The sequence below is a fragment of the Carassius gibelio genome, chromosome A17 (genome assembly GCF_023724105.1).
Source record: "Carassius gibelio isolate Cgi1373 ecotype wild population from Czech Republic chromosome A17, carGib1.2-hapl.c, whole genome shotgun sequence".
In the NCBI taxonomy this organism is placed as follows: Eukaryota; Metazoa; Chordata; class Actinopteri; order Cypriniformes; family Cyprinidae; genus Carassius; species Carassius gibelio.
The window spans coordinates 27,206,965-27,227,879 of NC_068387.1; the positions used below are offsets into that span (position 1 = coordinate 27,206,965).

At 43.1% G+C, this 20,915-nt stretch overlaps 1 protein-coding gene and 1 pseudogene across 2 annotated transcripts; both read left to right on the top strand.

Moving 5' to 3' along the window:
- The first annotated feature begins 345 nt into the window (after window positions 1-345).
- On the top strand, window positions 346-3,336 carry LOC127933176 (protein delta homolog 1). 2 transcript variants are annotated; one of them, XM_052529967.1, is made up of 5 exons: window positions 347-688; window positions 875-938; window positions 1,171-1,301; window positions 1,440-1,581; window positions 2,234-3,336. In XM_052529967.1, exons 1-5 carry the CDS (start codon window positions 622-624, stop codon window positions 2,949-2,951), a joined length of 1,122 nt encoding a protein of 373 aa, XP_052385927.1. In that variant the 5' UTR covers window positions 347-621; the 3' UTR covers window positions 2,952-3,336. The 2 variants fall into 2 exon arrangements, with proteins under 2 accessions (XP_052385926.1, XP_052385927.1); XM_052529966.1 differs by having other exon boundaries at window positions 346-688; window positions 1,171-1,581.
- A 10,888-nt stretch (window positions 3,337-14,224) lies between these two features.
- On the top strand, window positions 14,225-16,278 carry LOC127933183 (thyroxine 5-deiodinase-like; annotated as a pseudogene).
- The last annotated feature ends 4,637 nt before the right edge of the window (window positions 16,279-20,915 follow it).

The window sequence follows — 20,915 nt, forward strand, 5'->3', positions numbered from 1 at the left end:
GTGTGTAGGTGATGGTGTTGATGGGTGGAGTTTAGTTCAGTGACGTTTCTGTGTGGGTAGGTGATGGTGTTGATGGGTGGAGTTTAGTTCAGTGATGTTTCTGTGTGGGTAGGTGATGGTGTTGATGGGTGGAGTTTAGTTCAGTGACGTTTCTGTGTGGGTAGGTGATGGTGTTGATGGGTGGAGTTTAGTTCAGTGACGTTTCTGTGTGGGTAGGTGATGGTGTTGATGGGTGGAGTTTAGTTCAGTGATGTTTCTGTGTGGGTAGGTGATGGTGTTGATGGGTGGAGTTTAGTTCAGTGACGTTTCTGTGTGGGTAGGTGATGGTGTTGATGGGTGGAGTTTAGTTCAGTGACGTTTCTGTGTGGGTAGGTTATGGTGTTGATGGGTGGAGTTTAGTTTCGTGTGTCAGACTGAAGCAGCAGCAGCTCGCGGAGGTTTAGTCGGATGAAACTCGCTTTGACCGTCGCAGACTTTCTCAGATGAGTTGTTTTCAGTCTGAGTTCTAGTCTGGAGGACTAGTTTAGTTTAGTGATGTCCGGGTCGCGCGCGCAGCGGTCAGGTTGTGTGATCATGTGAAGGTGATTATCAGCGGAGGATCGAGGATCGAGCTGCGGGAGGATGAATGTATTTCTCCGGCTCGGATTCTCATTTCTGCTGCTCTTCTGCGCGTCTGTTTCTGCTCAAGGTGAAATATCGATATTAATATTTACACTGTATAATTCTTACTTCACTGCTGTAGTGACGAGCATCATCAGTATCTGTTGCGTTTCTACTGCTGTCGGTCAACTTCACGTGTTGAAGTGTGAGATGTGATATATGACAGACTCCGGACACATGACTGTTTATTCATCGGTAATGTGTGTGTGTTTAGGTCCAGAATGTGGAGCTGGATGTCATCAACACCACGGCTTCTGTGAGCAGTCTGGAGAATGCAGGTGTGTGTGTGTGTGTGTGTGTGTGAGGGTGAGTGTTTGTGTGTGTTAGATGTCATTAATCTTTTTAGTAACAATTGAACAATTGAATGCTGTCAGTGTGTAAGAGATTTTAATCTATCAGTAGAAGTCTCCAGAGACTCTTGCATGTTTTATGGATGTTCTTTAGCAGCAGTTAAAGGTCAGTGACATTAGTTTGGATGTGTGTTGTAAAGCAGGTGTGTGTGTGTTACAGGTGCAGAGCAGGTTGGCGCGGTGCGGTGTGTGATCAGTGTGTTCCTTCACCTGACTGTGTTCACGGAGTGTGTGAAGAGCCCGGGCAGTGTGTCTGTGAGCGCGGATGGACAGGAGCTCGCTGCGATCGAGGTCCAGTGTCCTACATGACTTTATTAAAGAGTATCAGCAGAGATGATGCAGGGCCAGAACTCTTTGAAACAGAACATGTGTGTGAACGCTGGAGCTGTGCTGTGACAGTAACTGTGTGCATCTGTTGTTTTCTCTCAGAGGTTCACCGGTGTTCATCAAAGCTCTGCTCGGGAAACTCTACCTGTGTGCAGACCGGACGAGGAGGACACGTCTGTCTCTGTTCTCCTGGATACACCGGAGAAAACTGCCAGCTGAAGACAGGAGCGTGTTCAGAGAACGGGTAACACTGAGATGGCACGACAGACCATTACCTCTGTTACATATCTATGGATTGAAAAACTAGAAAATATCAGTCACATGAAGCTGCTGTGGACGTGAGATCATCCAATGCTGCCATGAATTACTCATCTTTATTTCACTGATGCTAGATCAGTTTATCAGGCATGTACACCTCTGATCAGATGAGACAAATGAATAGACAGCATCTTTACTTTACACTTAAACATGTCTGAACTTCACTGCATTGGATGCAAAATATCAAACCAAGTTGTGTTTGTGTTTAAATGATGCAGAAGCTGTTTTCACAACTAACTGATCTGGAAGTGTATTCTAATGACTGTATGACGTCAGCTCTACTCACATGAACAAATGAAAATGTTACGTAAAGTTTGGCATCCAAACAAAAGGTCATCACCTTAATTTCTATAACATTTTATACAACACAGAGTGTTTCACAGCAGCTTCTCAGTAACAAACAGGAAACTACCAGAATCAGTGATGCAAACGTCATCAAATATGACTCAAACTCAAATTCAGCTGTGGAGCAGCTCTACAGAAGTCATTATTCACGTCATTTCAGTTTGACTTTAGTTGCATGAAGTGACAGAAAGTGTGTGTGTTGGTGAAAGTGACGTGTTTCCTCTCATCCGCAGCTCTCGCTGTCAGAACGGAGGAAGCTGTGTGAACACGAGTGGCTTTGACAGCCGTTCCTCTTGTCTCTGTGCACCTGGATTCACTGGCTCTGTCTGTGAGAAGGAGCTTGATGTCTGCGAGCCCAATCCGTGTGTGAACGGTGGCAGATGCGTCCAGCGTGACCCGACCTACACCTGCGTCTGTCCGCCGCTCTTCTCCGGGCCGGTTTGTGACGTCAGTCTCTCTGTGTGTTCCAGCGATCGCTGTATGAACGGAGGCACCTGCTCTAACGACACACTCGGCCGGATCCGCTGCGTCTGCCCGCCCAGATTCACCGGCCCGTCCTGTGAGCTCCACGTCAGCCAGCTCAAGCCCAAGCCCCGAGCGAGAGCGCTAGGTCCGGGTTACCACACCGCAGCAGCTCACACTTTCCACAAGCTGCTGCGTCCGTCCGAGCGAGAGCCACTCCAGCCGTCCGGTCCACTGGTCACCCGCAGCCAGATCATCTGCTTCTCTGTCCTGGGTCTCCTCACCTGTCTGGTGATCCTGGTCACGTCGGGTATCGTCTTCTTCTCCCGCTGTGAGACGTGGATGGCCAACACTAAATACAGCCAGCTGGTGCGACAGCAGAGAGATCAGCTCCTGAGAGCATCTGACCTCGAGCAGCGTTCACTCAACATCATCCTGCCGGAGAACATCAGGATGAGCAACTACAGCAGGCTTTACACGTCTATATGAAGCTGACGCGTGCGTCTGGACGAGACCCAGACGAGAGGTTTGGTGCTTTAGTCTCTCGTGTGGAAAACAGCTGTAGGATTTCATGGTTTTATTGCTGGATTACATGCATATATTAAACGAGCAACACTCACGGCTCTCTCTCGTTCAGAAGACTGGTGAAGTGAATGGTTCTCACTTATCTCTAGTTATCACACATAACCTGGTTTAATGGAGGTGAATGGATGAAGGGTTCACCACGGCGTGTTACGACTCACGAGCTGGCCATTATCGTCATGTTTTCATCACCTGAGCATTTTGTAATCTTTACTTTTCATGCATATATTTACATGCGAACAAATGATTAATGTAGCACTAAATAAACCATTGTTTTCATCTCCATGAACAACGTAGTCTGTTCATGTTTCTTCTGAATTGATGCTGTCTTGGCAGTATGGTTGTGCATTTTATTTAGTGTTTTTTTTATACAGGGTTTCTGTGGGCCTTAAAAACTCTTACATTCATAATCGCATGGAATTAAATGTTGCATTCACTGCGAAAAACAAAAACAAAACACAAATATAGTACAAATATCAGAACATTCTTAAATCAATTTTGTGCAAATGTAAAATGTCTTGTTTTTTTTTCTTAGCCCAATGACAGATATTTAACAATGCCATTCACAATAGCTGATACTGATCCTGTATTGTTGTAAATCTCGATGTGTGGATCATGTTTAGTGTCTGAATCGGTAATCTGCAGAGGGACAGGTGACGGTCTCTGTCGCCATCTGCCGGTTATACTCGGAATGACGTTAAGGGACATGTTTCACTTTCTCCGGGTCTTCACGTGCTCACCTTTGTACGTTAATTATTTCAGAATCTAATAAAAACGTTTGTTACATCATAAGATTTCTTCGGGTACCTCTTTCAATCGTGTCCTGCGTCACGTGACGCGTCGGTTCACCAGCAGGCGGCGGGAGCGCGCGCGTCATCCGTCACACCGCGAGCAGGTGAGAGATCAGCACGAGCGTCTGATGAGCGTGTAATGATGTGTCGTGTGTCATTCGAGTGATGAGCTGGAGTCAGTGTATGCGGCTTCAGGGCGATGTCCTGATGAAGTGTAGGAGGATCAGAGGAGAAGCTGAAAATAGCTGTGAACCCATTGACCCCTGAGCAGAAAACTACACTTGTGTCTCGGGCTTCAGAGAATTTCCAGGAATCAAACCCCAGCGACACGATTCTGAATGTGTCTTTTGTTCATGTTCTGCTTACATAAAAACACACTGTTTACAGTAGCATCATCAAAAACGTGGAGGAGAAAATAATCATTTAGCTGCGTGTTATAAGATGCATCATTCCACTCCTGAGTGCATCACATCATCAGTAAAACATCTTTGACACGTGCAGATAATGTAATGCTCTCACATAACCTCTCATACATTATTGGGAGGATTTCTTCTGTATATAATGATAATGAAGTGATTTTTTACAGTGTAAACCACACTTAAATTCCTTAACCGTGATGTTTTATTAATCACTTCTGAGTTATTTAGGGTCTGAGATATTAGCTGATGATGATTTATATGTGCACAGATCAGAAAGATCTGACTAAGCAAGAAAGAAGCCATGTTTACAAGCAGTGTTGGACGTGATTTACAGTAAAGAGGTGAATGCATCACAATCAGAGCTGTTAGAGTCACTACAGTAAAGTAAGTTTGATGCAGTAATCATTCCTGTTTCCTGCGTGATGAAGGTGTTTATAACTCAAAGTGATTGTTTCTCGTCTCTGGTTGTCCAGGGCTGAGGTTTGTTTCTGAAGAACCTCTAAAGCTATCAGTAAGCCCGTCTCACATCTCTGTTATTAGTGGGTGAATGAGAGAAAGACCTGCAGATGTATTCATTATCTCTTCTATTGTCATCTAAGGAGAATTACTGGAGAGCGTTTGCGTTCGTCACATTAAAATCTTTTATGTTTTGACTCTGTCTCTGATGTGCCTCTGATGAACCTAGAGAAGCATTTATGGCATCATCTCATCATTTTTTTTTTTTTTACGAAACCACAGCTAAACGCCTCAGTTTGTGCATTTGCTGCCGGCTGTTTACGAAACATCTACATGAAGAGTTTCCACGTGACGCGACTCATCTGATCCAGTTCTAGCAGATCAGGATGGAGTTTAGAAGTTCAGCCAAAAATTAAAATCTGGCCCGAGGTTTGCATTTTTGGATCAAAAACTCCTTTAAGGATTTGTTTCTGTCATGGGGAGGGTTAGTGGTTTAGGGCTGGTGAGTGAAAGGTTGAAGGTTTGATCCTAAAGGTCCTCATGATCTGAGTTTAGATGCTGATTCGGTCTCAGATGTGTGATTTTAATGTGACCCTCAGGGTTTGATTTCAGTGAAAACCTGATTATGAAAACCTGAAGCCTCCAGCTGTATTCAGGAACAGGCCGTTCACACTGAAATCAGTTTCTGTTCTGCTTCTAATCTGTTGTTCTTATAGCTCTCTGTAAACACACAGTTGTTCCTCACATCAGATTAAAGCTCTACTGGACTTGTGTTCATCCAGATGTGTTTGTAGAACAGGAGCTGAACATGACAGAGATCTGTGTTGTGGGCTAATATTTCACATCCTTTTGGTCTGTGTTTGTAACGCGATCAGAGGAGCGTCAGAGATGATGGTGAGCAGATGGAGAGAGTCCTGTGGAGAATCACATTACTGAGAGCAGATTGAGTCTGATGATCTTCATCTGTCGGATCAGAGCAGCTCAAGCTCTGGATCGGCTCGGTCTGCACCTACACTCAATACACACACAACAGAGGTCTCTGAAATACACGTTTATAACGCTGCAGAATAGAACTATATTATCATCCAGCTCTAATCTGATAGACATGACCAGGGGCGGATCTAGAAAAATATTAATTAATGGGGTGGTGAGAAGGGGGCAGGAATTTTTGAGGGGTGACAACATATGGCAGATGTATATGTACTGAATTTAGTCATAGTTATCACAGTTTGATGATAAATATATGTGCACACTACAAAAGGACACAGACTATCATTTACAAACTTAATCTCATGCAATCAATGTCTTGCATTTGAAACAGTTCATATAAGGAATAAGTGACCATACCCCATAAGCACCACACACTCACTAATGCATACAGTATATTAATACTTCTTTGTAAATTATTATTTGAAGTAACAAAACCATGGTTAATTTGCAGTTACCATGGCTACAAGAACAATGATTTGTGGTGTTATTGTTAAAACCGTGGGTAATTGTCGTAAGGGAACCTGAAAAAAAAACTTTCACAGGAATGTGCCTGAAAGTGATAAACGGGCCTCGTTTTTACCTAAATGATTTATACTTATATTTAAAATGTATAAAGTGTGTATTGTAGCTGACACCTAAATGAACACATTACAATTGTTTTATGACTGCAAGTCTTTCTCCTCAAATGCTCTTGAGCTTCAAATTAGCGTTTGAGCCCATGTGAAAGAGTAGCATAATTTACATATGATTTACAGGTTATTTTAATAAATATTAAGCATTTAATTTAATTGTGCTTTATAGCTGACACCTACATGAACATTTAAAGTTGTTTTTGTGACTATAAGTCATTCTCCTCAAATGCTACTGACGTTAGAAAAGTGTATAACAATATCGCATGTAACTTTAGAGACGGTCCCTAAATTTGAGACTCGTCCAACTTCCAGCGTAAAGCCTTTATGCATGAATAACTTTATGCCCGTTTTTTTTTTTTTTTTACTTTTAGTTTTCCTTTCTCTTCCCTGGATTGCTGATGTACTCTACGCACGTCCTGATTTTGCCAAGTCCGATGTGTTCCTAGGTCAACATATTTTGTTGACCCTGGAACAACATTTTACTCCAAAAATATATTCTTAACCATATCCCTACACCTAAACCTAACCTTAACCATGAGTAATCCCTAAAATCAGAGGAAATGATAGATTAATGACACTGATGTACAAGCACCAAACACTGATTTTAAGCATAAACTTCACAAAATCTATAAACTGGTTCTTCAAATCTGATTGGTTAATCACAATGTTGTTCTAGGGTCAACAACGATGTTGTCCCAGGAACACTTGGTAAAATCAGGGTTAGGCGTACTCTACCCAGGCATAGATGTTCATCCATCAATTATGAACATTCAGCCGCAAACACGAGGTGCGAGCGCGGATAGGAGAATGGAGGATTTTTTTTTCAGACAGTATGATGTCCCCTCTGGGAGTTGGTGCTCTAAGCAGACTGTGTACTCTACGTTTAGGGAGCGACGGAACTGAACACCTTTAATATTGCAGACACTAGTCCATATCGAGATTTGATTTTGATTTATTCATTCAGAAATGGCCGAATTCCGTGACGTTCTTCTTTATACAGCAAGCTCCATTTCCGCGATTCCGCGATCGTTTGAGTCAGTTATGGGGATCGTGAATCATTTGAATCAGTTCGGGAGTTCGTAGCGGGATCGCGAATCATTTGAGTCAGTTATGGGGATCGCGAATCATTTGAGTCAGTTTGGGAGTTTGGAGCGGGATCGCGAATCATTTGAGTCAGTTATGGGGATCATGAATCATTTGAATCAGTTCGGGAGTTCGTAGCGGGATCGCGAATCATTTGAGTCAGTTATGGGGATCGCGAATCATTTGAGTCAGTTTGGGAGTTTGGAGCGGGATCGCGAATCATTTGAGTCAGTTATGGGGATCATGAATCATTTGAATCAGTTCGGGAGTTCGTAGCGGGATCGCGAATCATTTGAGTCAGTTATGGGGATCGCGAATCATTTGAGTCAGTTTGGGAGTTCGGAGCGGGATCGCGAATCATTTGAGTCAGTTATGGGGATCGTGAATCATTTGAGTCAGTTTGGGGATCGCGAATCATTTGAGTCAGTTTGGGAGTTCGGAGTGGGATCGCGAATCATTTGAGTCAGTTATGGGGATCGTGAATCATTTGAGTCAGTTTGGGGATCGTGAATCATTTGAGTCAGTTTGGGAGTTCGGAGCGGGATCGCGAATCATTTGAGTCAGTTTGGGAGTTCGGAGTGGGATCGCGAATCATTTGAGTCAGTTATGGGGATCGTGAATCATTTGAGTCATATTGGGGATCGTGAATCATTTGAATCAGTTCGGGAGTTCGTAACGGGATCGCGAATCATTTGAGTCAGTTATGGGGATCGCGAATCATTTGAGTCAGTTTGGGAGTTCGGAGCGGGATCGCGAATCATTTGAGTCAGTTTGGGGATCGCAAATCATTTGAGTCAGTTTGAGAGTTCGGAGCGGGATCGCGAATCATTTGAGTCAGTTTGGGGATCGCGAATCATTTGAATCAGTTCGGGAGTTCGGAGCGGGTTCGCGAATCATTTGAGTCAGTTATGGGGATCATGAATCATTTGAATCAGTTCGGGAGTTCGTAGCGGGATCGCGAATCATTTGAGTCAGTTATGGGGATCGCGAATCATTTGAGTCAGTTTGGGAGTTCGGAGCGGGATCGCGAATCATTTGAGTCAGTTATGGGGATCGTGAATCATTTGAGTCAGTTTGGGGATCGTGAATCATTTGAGTCAGTTTGGGAGTTCGGAGTGGGATCGCGAATCATTTGAGTCAGTTATGGGGATCGTGAATCATTTGAGTCAGTTTGGGGATCGTGAATCATTTGAGTCAGTTTGGGAGTTCGGAGCGGGATCGCGAATCATTTGAGTCAGTTATGGGGATCGCGAATCATTTGAGTCAGTTTGGGAGTTCGGAGTGGGATCGCGAATCATTTGAGTCAGTTATGGGGATCGTGAATCATTTGAGTCAGTTTGGGGATCGTGAATCATTTGAATCAGTTCGGGAGTTCGTAACGGGATCGCGAATCATTTGAGTCAGTTATGGGGATCGCGAATCATTTGAGTCAGTTTGGGAGTTCGGAGCGGGATCGCGAATCATTTGAGTCAGTTTGGGGATCGCGAATCATTTGAGTCAGTTTGAGAGTTCGGAGCGGGATCGCGAATCATTTGAGTCAGTTTGGGGATCGCGAATCATTTGAATCAGTTCGGGAGTTCGGAGCGGGTTCGCGAATCATTGGAATCAGTTCAGAAGTTCGTAGAAGGTTTGCGAATCATTTGAGTCAGTTCGGGAGTTCAAAGCGGGTTCGCGAATCATTTGAATCAGTTCGGGAGTTCGTAGCAGGTTCGCGAATCATTTGAGTCAGTTTGGGGATCACGAATCATTTGAATCAGTTCGGGAGTTCGTAGCAGGTTCGCGAATCATTTGAGTCAGTTTGGGGATCACGAATCATTTGAATCAGTTCGGGAGTTCTGAGCGGGATCACGAATCATGAAAGATTCGCGTTTGTAAATTTTCAAATTGCCCATAACCTTTAATTTGTTGCTGCCAACTTAACAACTGGGACGTGTGTCACTGTGAGGATCTATAAATCATACAGAATTAGTTTTTTGAGATTGTAAAAATGCAGAATGTTTCCTGTGAGAGGTAGGTTTAGGTGTAAGGAGATAGAAAATACAGTTTGCACAGTATAAAAACCATTACACCTGTGGAGAGTCCTCATAGACCACAAATGCAAGTGTGTGTGTGTGTGTGTGTGTGTGTGTGTGTGTGTGTGTGTGTGAAAAGAGCTGTAGAAACACATATGATTTGTCTCTTACACACAGATGAAGGGAGGTTTAGTTTGTCCTCGTTCGACCTCAGAGCTCTGCACATGTGCTCCTCCGTCTGTGTCTCACTGCAGATAACCCTGACCAGAGAGACATGGTAGTGATAGACACACACACACACACATGCACGCACATGCACACTCACACTCACTCACACACACACATGCACGCACACTCTCACACTCTCACACACACACACACACACACACACACACACACACACACACACTCACACACACTCACACTTACTCAAAACACATACTCACACACATGGATCGATTGCATAAGGAGCACATGATAAAGCTGCTGATTTGCTGGAGAGACAGGTGGGACTTTGTCTCCCATGGCAACGGACATGTGATGAAACACACTTTACCTGCAGCATGTTCCTCTGACCGGTGTTCGCATCAACACAGAAATACAGATACATACATGGATATTAGTTGATCAGAATATTCCACAGCAGAGACAGAACACATTCTTGTAGCACACGGAGAAAAGAAAGCAAACATGAGTTTGAGCAGAAAGCAGCTCTGAAGTCATCAGTCATCAGAGATCTGCATGTGAAGTCTTTCTGATGGGGACTGTGTCACTCATGATGCTGACCAGTGAGTGCACTTCATAGCTCACATGTTAGCCTTTGACCTCCTGGAATCTGTCAGATGTTTGGCAGTGTGTGTGTTTAGGGAAAACCTGTCTAAATAATTACAGTATATCTTAAATATTGAGTATATCTGAGATGTTGCATTTAAGGATGAGCACATAACCTTAGCTGAAGATGATGATGACGATCTCAGGAGAAATACATGTCATATTATTATGCAAACACTTTTACCCATCACGCACAGATTCATATTTAATCTGGAGAAGTGAGTCAGTTACAGTGTGGACATGAAAGCAGCGGCACTGGTGAAGGCTTGATAAGAGCATGAATGTGAGGAGAAAGTGAGGCATCTGTTACTGACTCCAGCTTCACGTCGCTTGTATTAATATCCTGCGGCTGGAAGCAGATTGCAGTGGTGTTATATCTGCATTCCAAACTCAAACACACTCATGTTTGGGATTTACTTGGAAATGTTCGCTTAGAAAGTGCTAGTGTATGCCACGAATCATTTCAAAGAAATGGCAAGACTGAACTAAACATTAAATATAGACATTAAAAAGTAGAAAGAATGAAATATGTTTTTCTTTTTAAAACATGCTCCAGTAACCCTTATTTACAACTTTACAAATATATATTTTGGTTAACATGAACTGACTCTGAACAGCATTTATTAATCTCAGCTAATGTTAATCTCAACATTTATTACCACATGTTTAAGATCAAAAGCTGTATCTGTTAATAGTTAATGCAACTAACACAAATGTGACCATTAACAAAGGTTAATAAATGCTGTAATATAAATGTATTAATTGTTAGTTTATGTTATTAATTAACTGATGATGACAGATGAGGCCTTATTGGTTTTTTTCAGTGTTGGTTCCATTTTTCATATTTTGTCACTTAGATGTATTGTGGGAAATGTATTAGTTACGTAGTCATGGCAAAATCAATGATTCATGAATTATGTGTTAAAAATGTGTTAATTATGGTAACGCACACACGTCCATCTAACGCTGGAGTCACTAACAGTGCTTACAGTGTTTCTCTGTCTAGACGCTTTAGTCAAAGTCTGATTATGATGCAAGCCTGTAACTAGGAGTGTGACCGAGACCGAGTGTTTCTCCAGCCGTTAATGCAAGATTATTCAAAAGTTTCCGCAGGAAATTAAAGGCTTTGATTGTTTAGTGCTGGAAATCCTCTTACAGACTTTCAGCTTCTGTACATCGGGCCCCACAATGTTTCTGGAGAACGTTATAAAATATCAGTCACGAGGAAAAAGAAAGCATTGTTCTTAGCAGGAGAATACGCTTTATAGAAACCATTCTGAAAGATGAATATCTGGCTATTTAGAATAGACTGATTCCAAACTAGTATGTCCTAGTGTTACACACTCTCAGAAGTCTGTTTATTCATATCGGTTTATGACATTAAATATGTACTTTAAGTGATTCGCTCTTCTGAAATGTTCTCATGAGGTAAGACTGTAGATAGTCACAGTGCAGATCTCCAGAACGAGTGTTAGAAGCAGTCTTTCATTTCAGGAAAAACACTAAAAGCTGAGGAGACTGAAATGAGAGGTTCCAGCTCTCGGAGCTTGTAAAACCATGCAAAGCTCTCCAACAGAAGACGGATGTAATCACTAGTGCCTCATATAATCTATAAATTACCCAACGGTGTCTTTGTACGTCAACAGTTCACATTAACATTCATATTTACAACTTTCTGTTTTTGCATCATGTATTTCATCTGCATGCTGCAGTGGTTTTTGTACTAGTGTGGCACATTTACACTCTTCACGGATTTATTTGAATTATTATGATCCATAATTCTGTTTTACATGTTTTGCATTTACATTTATGCATTTAGCAGACACTTTATCCAAAAAACTTCAAACAACAGTCACAATGCAATCAAGAAGAGGAATGCAGAGAAGACTTTATTTCATTTCTGTTTTTATGTGAAAGGGCACTGCATTGCCATCCCATAATGTCAAGACACCTTTATTTAGTCACATACTTTATGAAGTCACATACGAGAATGATATATTACAGTTACGTGTGCATCTTTGTACGAGCAGAGAGAGAAATGCATGTGGATGAAAGAGCCTGGAGACTGTGGGATTATCAGATGATGGGTTGCTGAGAAACAGCGGCTGGTTCGTGTGAGTCGAGCCGGAGCTGACTGAGGCATGCTGGGAATCAGTCTGTTTATTAAATACAGTATGAGAGACTCCTCTGAGGATGAATGAGCCTCGCTCGCTGCGATGACAGTCATCAGTCACAGCCTTCATCGTGTTTCATCAGCGCTGGACACCAGCCACCTCCTCAGTAAGCCTGCGGATCTTCTCACTGTCCTCAGATCAACCCAGGGCCGCTGCCAAGATTCAGCTCAGTTTAGAGAAGGTGCCAACCAGCACAACAGAGAGATGGAGGCCCGGAGACGGAATCAGTCAGTACTGAAGATCCCCAAACACACGACGAGAGCTGCTGCTCAGAGGACGATCCTCAGATGAATAATGCTGGAACAGAGACTTCACCACAAAGATGAAGATGACGTAGCTCTCGTTTTGCACTGATGCAGCGTTGAGCAACACACGTTCAGCAGAAGGAACTCATGTCTGTCAGAAGATCACTGAAGAAGCTGCTTCCACAGAAACATGATCATCCAGTTCACATCTAGACACACACTCCTGTTCCTCTGATTACTGATGCACTCGATCCTGAACGATGCCACAGTGAGAGCAGACTTTCACAAAGAATCTCTCATACCTCCACAGCCTGAATCTTCTTCATATGAACTAAGCTGTTTGCATTAAGAATTATAAACCAAAGGACCAGTTCATTTCTTCTGAAAGAGTGAGTTTCATCATCATCTGAATGCTCGGTTTGTCTTGGTCTTGGTTGAAGATGTTTGAGGTTACAGTAGTTGATTCTGGAAGGATATTACACTCAAGAAAACAGAACTCCATATGACTGAATTACTAAAGCTGCTTCTCGAGTCGCGTCCACATGCACAGTTCAGACGCTCGCCTCAGTCTGTTTCCGTAAATATAGAGTTGAGGAGTGAATGATAAGGCAGTGCTGACGCTGGCATGTGTCTCAGACGTGCTCCTCTGCAGATTCACATCAAACACACACTCCTTACTCTGTCTTTACTAATGCGGTGCTATTTGTGTCTGGCTAAATGTTGTTTGAACAATGAATGCATTCTGCACTTAAGAACTTAACATATTTACAGCACAATATGATACAGTGTGCAGAACCTGACATGTTTAGGGTCAAAGGTGATACAGTAAAGTGTGGCTGTCACGTGAAGCAATGGCTGTTTTAAGATTCTTTCCTCGAGCATTTATATGAAATAATAACTACCGTAAACACTATAGCTGTATATTCAAATAAGAAACGCAGAACACTTCCATTTCCACAGAACAAGAACACTGATTGATTTAAAGAATGAAATAAAAGATTCATTCATTCAAGCGATTTGTTCATAAATGTTGATTTACTGAATCATGAATGACTTGTGATTCTGTTGAAGGGTTTAAATAAATGGAAAACACTTATGGTTAGATCATTTTTAGGTTTGGCTAATCATGTATTTCAGTAATTGACTGATAAATCATCTTGAGTACAGTTGGCTGCTTTACGCTGAGTTAAGGCAAAATTCTGTGTAAAGACATAATGCAGCATAAAAGCTGGAGTAAATAATGCCGGCTCTGACCCAGTATCAGTACTGTGTAAAGGTGTAAATGCATTTATGGCACCTCTGAGCAGCATGAATCCATCTGTTTAAAGACCCCTGCATGCCACTTCAGAAACGCTTCTGTGCCATCTTCAACTAAACTGTTTCATTCATCACTGCTGAGAGTATTAGACAGCTTTGTGACGGCAGTGATGCAGTTTTTTTGAATGCTGTAGAAAACTTGATAACTGACTGAATCTTTTTCACTTCAGTTTCTAGAACTCTTAAATAGTTCCTGACTGAATCTGTGGCGCGCGCAGTGATCCGGGTAACCGAGGCGAGCGCCGCCTGCTGTCTTCAGCTGATCCACCGACTCAGACACACATCCGTGATTCCGTGCGCTGCTGCAGGTCATGAGGGAGACCGAGGACAACTTCAACAGTTTTGATGTTAACAGGAGACGCACTGATATTAAAACGCATTCGCGTCCCGGTCCTCGACGCAGTGTGAGCAGAACACGAGCGGAGCGGCTCTCTCTTCAGCGTGTGTTTGGAGGCGGAGTGACTGACTGACACTCATTCATCACATAAAAGGGAAGTTGAGCAGCTGAACATCACAAACTCTTCTGAGATTGATCATGAACACGGTGAAGGCGCTGAGAAACGCGCTCGCCTGTCTGGTGATCCTGCCGCGCTTCCTCGTCGCCGCCTTCATGCTGTGGTGTCTGGATTTTCTGTGCGTGAGGAGGAGAGTTTTGTTCCGTGTGAGGAGTGAAGATGAGGAGGAGGAGGAGGAGGAAGACCCTCCGCTGTGCATCTCCGACAACAGCCGCATGTTCAGCTGGGAGTCGCTCAAAGCGGTGTTCCACGGACACAAGCTGGACTGGCTGAAGTCCGCGCGCCTCGGACACGACGCGCCCAACAGTGCAGTGGTTCCGCTCGCCGACGCGACGCGCAGACGCGTGCTGGACTTCGCGCGCGCTCACAGGCCGCTGGTGCTCAATTTCGGCAGCTGCAGCTGACCTCCGTTCATGACGCGTCTCAAGGCGTTCCAGCGGCTCGTGCTCCGGTACGCGGACGTCACCGACGCGCTGGTGATCTACATCGAGGAGGCGCACCCGTCCGACGGATGGGTCAGTTCCGACGCCCCGTATCAGATCCGCAAGCACCGGAGTCTGGAGGAGCGGCTGAGCGCGGCGCGGCTGATGGCACGCGAGGCTCCGGGCGTCGCGATAGTCGCCGACAGCATGGAGAACTCGACCAACAGCGCGTACGGAGCGTATTTCGACAGACTCTACATCGTCCAGGACGGGAAGGTGGTGTATCAGGGCGGCAGGGGACCGGAGGGTTACCGGATCTCCGAGCTCCGACACTGGCTGGATCAGTACCGCACGCGGCTGCGCGACGCCGTGATCCGCGTGTAAAAGCGACCAGAGACCAGGGTGCGAACTACAGCGGCTTCCAGCTCCGTGAACAAGGCTCGACCCCCCTGATGGACGTGTGTGGGGGGTCGGACAGAAAGAAGCCCACGCGTAATGTGAAGACGCATTTCTGGAGTGTTTTCGGACATCGCCCGGGCACACGCACTCATTCAGGGACGCGCGTTCATTGCGTGGACAGAGTGCACGCGCAGAGTCCAGATGAGTGATAAAGTTTACCCTCGATAACTTCATGATGTTGAGCTGAATACAGGATTCACAACAAACACTCAAATAAGCGCGCGACATATTTCTTCCTTCAAACACCGTTTTCGATTTTTAAATGTTGCAATGTAACTTTTTATATTGCGTAGTGACGTAGTATGAAGTAAAAATGAATACATTTAAATTTACATCAGAAACATGAATGTAAAACACACAGAATGAGGCGTAATTCGCACCCAGTCCGAGCTGCTCTAGTGCTCGGGGGTCAGGGGTCAGGGGAGTGTCCAGGACTGAGTCTGTGCTCGTGCGTGTTTAGTGCTCGTCCTCGTGTCCGAGAATCTTGCTGTGCGTAAACGGTCTCTGTATTTTTTGTGAAGGTCGATTTTTAAAAGGTTCACGACCAGAAGATCGACTCTGATGTATAAAATACAAGACGAATACATGTAAATTATTCATTTTTATCAAATCCATTTCGTAATAAAACATTTCATCTGAACACTAGTGAAGGATGTGTGTTTGACTGGACATGTATCTGATCATGAGGAAAGAGTCATCTTCACATCAGAATGAATCTTTTCATCGGTTACTGTCCTTCATGAGCTTCTTTCTTCTGTTGGACTCAAAAGATGATGTTTGCCGGTAGCCATTGACTTCCATAGTATTTTCCCCCTTAATATTGAAGTCACTGGGGTCCAGCTGCTGTCTGAAAACCAACATTCTTCAAAATATCTTCTTTTGTGTGAATGATGTCAGAAGTTTCATTTTTGTGTGAATGTGACTTTAATACCTGGACGTGTCAGAGCAGAAACATCATTGCACTGTGGTGTGTGCTGCATGATAAAAAGCAAGTCTCCATCAAAGACAACATGTCTTTTCCAGTTGCTTGGTTACAGTTTTTCAGACAAAACTAAACAGATTTTTGATCTGCTCGTTCTTTTATATTGCAAGAACAGTTTCTGAGCTGAGAGGAATGAATGATTGAGTTTGACATGCCACACACACACACACACATACACATAACACACACACACATACACATAACACACACACATACACATAACACACACACACACTCTATCTCTCTCTCTCTCTCTCTCTCTCTCTCTCTCTCACTCACTCACTCACACGTGTGTTTTTGTGTAAAGTGTGTTCATCCCATAGGTGTAATGGTTTTTATTCTGTAGAAACTGTATATTCTATGTCCCTTCACCAACCCTACACCTAACCCTAACCCTCACAGGAAACTTTGTGCATTTTTACTTTCTCAAAAAAACTCATTCTGTATGATTTATAAGTGTTTTGAAAAATGGAGACATGGGTTATGTCCTCATAAGTCACCCTCTCCTTGTAATACCTGTGTCATACCCATGTCATTATACAGAGTTGTGTCCTGATATGACAGACACACACACACACACACACACACACTCTCTCTCTCTCTCTCTCACACACACACACACACACACACACACTCTCATACACACCCACACACACACACACACTCTCTCACACACACACACACACACACACACACACACACACACACACACACACACACACACACTCTCTCTCACACACACACTCTCTCACACACACACACACACTCTCTCACACACACACACACACTCTCTCTCACACACACACTCTCTCACACACACACACACACACACACTCTCTCTCACACACATACTCTCTCACACACACACACACACTCTCTCACACACACTCTCTCACACACACACACACACACACACACACAGATCATGACGTCTGTCCATCAATCTCTATTAGTTTTGTTAATACTCCATCATTAGCAGAACAGACTGGTGTATCAGTGTAGTACAGATCTCTGGAAGATCTCGCAGCGCTTTATATTCAGGGTTTGTGACCAGCGCTGCCAGGGAACCACTTCAGCCTTTTAGCATTTTACTCCCATCATGCACTTCTCTAATGAGTATTAGCATGAGCGCTAAAGCCGTGCTCTGGCGTCAGCAGCGCTTCCACATTATTAAACATCATCTATCTGAGGACGAGCTCTGCTAACAGAAGCCTGCTTTATGAAAACTAAATGAAAAGATGACGTTGATGTGACGTTAAAACAGCAGATCATCGCCTCCCTTCTAGAAATACTGGACTTTACAACTTAGAAAGTGACCTCAATCATTTTTCCCGTTAAAGCATCTCATACAAGGAAATAGAAATTGAGCTTTTGGAAAAAAGTTTTGAATCTCATCTCAAGGAGATCACATGACCAGCCAAATGTTTAACTGATAATAAATGAGCGTTTCTATAATGTCTGCACAACTCACTAGACTTTAAAGAAGTAGTTCACCTGAAAATGTGCTGTAGATGTGTTCACTCTCAGGAGTCTGTGTCTTCACCAAATGTTCTTCGGTGCACATCTTTGAAGAATAGAACAAGGAAAGACTAAAAAATAGAAACTGGTTTCTTTCTCTCTGATGTATTCTCTTTCTTCACCAGTAGAAATGAAATTAAAAAGATAAATCACAGATTCCTAGTGTTCAGATTCACAGAAGGAAGAGTTACTCCCCGAGACAGAGAATGTGGCGTCTCTCTCTCTGTCATGTGTTACAGAAGGGCCTTCAATTAAAGTGTGAAATTACATTTCTAAAATGTTCCTCTCAGTCGACTAAAAAGTGTTTTCCCCGGTGACTTCATAAGAAGGACAGAAACGAACCTGCTGTTTTCTTGCCTGTAAACCAGTGCTCCGCTTCAGTGAAATGATTGAATTATCCGTGCAACCCTTTCTTCAGAAGTGAACACTGTTTGATGTTTTGGCCGAGGCGAATATTTCCCAGCCGGAGGGAGAAAGCCCTTCTCTTCACTAACGAAGTGTTTGGCAGCGGCCTGTGATCCGGTTAGCCTCTTTGAACAATCGCTGGACGTCAGAGGTCAGAGGTCACGCTTCATTAAGTGCTGATTTGCCTGTGCTGTTCATCTTCAGAGAACACAACGACCTCGTGATGACACGTTCATCCGTCACAGACGACCTCTGGAGCCCGGGGTCACGGCTCAGATCCAGGCACACACACACGGTCAGCTTCTCTTCTCTTTCCCACTGAGGACACAGTCTGCCCTGGGATCTTTGGAGAGATCCGACACATTGCTCTGAAGCGGTCACTGCATGCGTCTGCGACAGAACGACAGGAACACGACCGAGAGCTGAAGAACCACACACAGACATTTAAATCAGAACGACAGGAAGAGCAAATCCTAAAGTGCAATTCAGAAGAAGATAAAATGTGTCTTGAAAAACATTTCCAGTTAAAAACAGCTAATTATGTGCAAGGGAATTTCTTTGACATTCATTTCCATTTCATCGAGACGATGTTATAGTTTTAATCAGATGTCATGCTGCCTTGACCATTAGCTGATAAGTTTTAAATATTTTATTTCAATTAAAGTCTATATTGTTTCAAATAACAAATATTTTTTTATGGTTTTAGTTTATTATAAAAGCCCTGCTGAGGATGCAGAAGAAACAGGGATGAGCAGAACTGATCAGAATAATGTGTGAATGAGTTTTTCTCCAGTAACGTCTGAAGCTCGAACCTGAGGTGACCAAACGTGACCCACTTACGGCTCCGAGACGAGCGTGTGGGAGGAACCAGAGGATCATGGGTAACTAATCCATGACTCATTAAAACGAGCGCATCTAAAGCATTTCCTCCACAGACACGTCATGAGGTCAGAGAAACACTCGTCTGTGTGATGCTTTACTGCATCTGTCCTGGTGTGAACTTAACCACAACACCATGGCATAAACAATACTACAGCGAGAATAAAAGTTACGCATTCTTTCTTTGTGTGAACATCTGGGCGGAGTTATGCAAATCTTCCCACACAGTGATGTAGAGATGTGGGGGCGTGTCTAAACCAGGTGTTTCAGGAGGGAGCGGACGAGTCTTAACTTTATAAAGAATATCTCTTTGGATCTGAGACTTTAGTCTTTGCACGAGCTTGTTACACTCCAAAGAGAAAGGGACAACTGAAATCGCATCACATGACCCCTTTAACAGCTAGTTTTCTGTTAGCACTGGCATGAGCTTTCCATCAAAACTAGTAAACTAGCAGTAAACTGAAATGACTTGTAGGAAGTTATGGATTATTGGTGATCTTAAGTGGGAAAATATTTGGTTATTACTTTCCTGTCTTTCTCATGTAGATATAGATATAGATTTTTAAATATAATCTTTGATTATTTAAAGTTTGATAAGAATGCTAAAAAATTAGGTGTATTTAATTCACGGCAGAACTCAAGTTTTCATTGAGCTTTTGACATATTAGTGTTTTTTTATAGCATTAAAAGATCCTGCAGCTAAACTGTGTGATTTAATCAATCTCCAAACCATGTTCTACTACATATTTGTGTGAACTATCCCTTTAATATTACAAGTGAACATCAATAAACATATTAAAATAATAATGAACCCTAGTCATGACCGCTTTAATATTATAATTATTCTAGTGACATTTAGCATACAATTATGTATGTTTTCCAACAAAATAAATAGACCTTTGTGTTGTTTTGGAGGTTTTTGTATTTATTTGTGGCTTGATTTAGTGTTTTATTTGGAGCCATCTGTCAGCAGCGTTATTGTGCTGTTTTAATGTGTCTGAAGGCAGCAGATGAAGGGATCTAATGATGAGACAGGAAGTGCTCAGATGAGACAGGAAGTGATCCATCAGACACGTGGAAGCTGAACGGATTTCACTGAAGTTAAACACATCCGTCATTTCAGGCATTAGATTCAGTCCAGATCTGACAGAAAACAACACATCTGTAATAAATCTCTTCAATTAATGTCCAAAAAAGAGACTGATTAAAGAGACAGTTCACCCAAAAATGAAAATTCGGTACTCATCAAAACAAACCTGTATGAATTTCTTTCATCTGGTGAACACAAAAGGGCAGTGGGGACCATCTGCGCAACTCTTTCGATCCCAACATTCATCAAAATGTCTTCTCTTGTGTTGAACAGAAGAAAGAGACCAGGTTTGATCACCACGAGGGAGAGAGAAGGAGAACCGAGTCTTGAGCTGAGATCAGGGTTCATCGTGAGCAGATCCAGTCCTCTGTGCTCAAAACAGGCCTGGACTACTGAACTAATACCTGCATGCTAATGTTAACTGGAGATCATAGAAGTATAAAATAAACAGATCAACTGATAAATTCACGTTTAAAATCACACACTGATCTGAATCCACAGCTCTTCTGCTCTTCATGCAGATGTTCCTCTGTTTGTAATGAAGCTCAAACACTGAATAATCACTGAACACGAGACACTAAAGATTCAAATATAAATCCACACCATCTCTTTATTGTTCTCTAGGTTCGTACAACACTGAACTTCAGTAAA

Excerpts from the sequence above, each read along its gene's own strand:
- LOC127933176 (XM_052529966.1), top strand. The coding sequence starts at position 622 with ATGAATGTATTTCTCCGGCTCGGATTCTCATTTCTGCTGCTCTTCTGC. Across the intron at positions 939-1,170 it reads GAGCAGTCTGGAGAATGCAG|GTGCAGAGCAGGTTGGCGCG; the intron begins GTGTGTGTGTGT and ends TGTGTGTTACAG. Across the intron at positions 1,582-2,233 it reads GGAGCGTGTTCAGAGAACGG|CTCTCGCTGTCAGAACGGAG; the intron begins GTAACACTGAGA and ends TCTCATCCGCAG.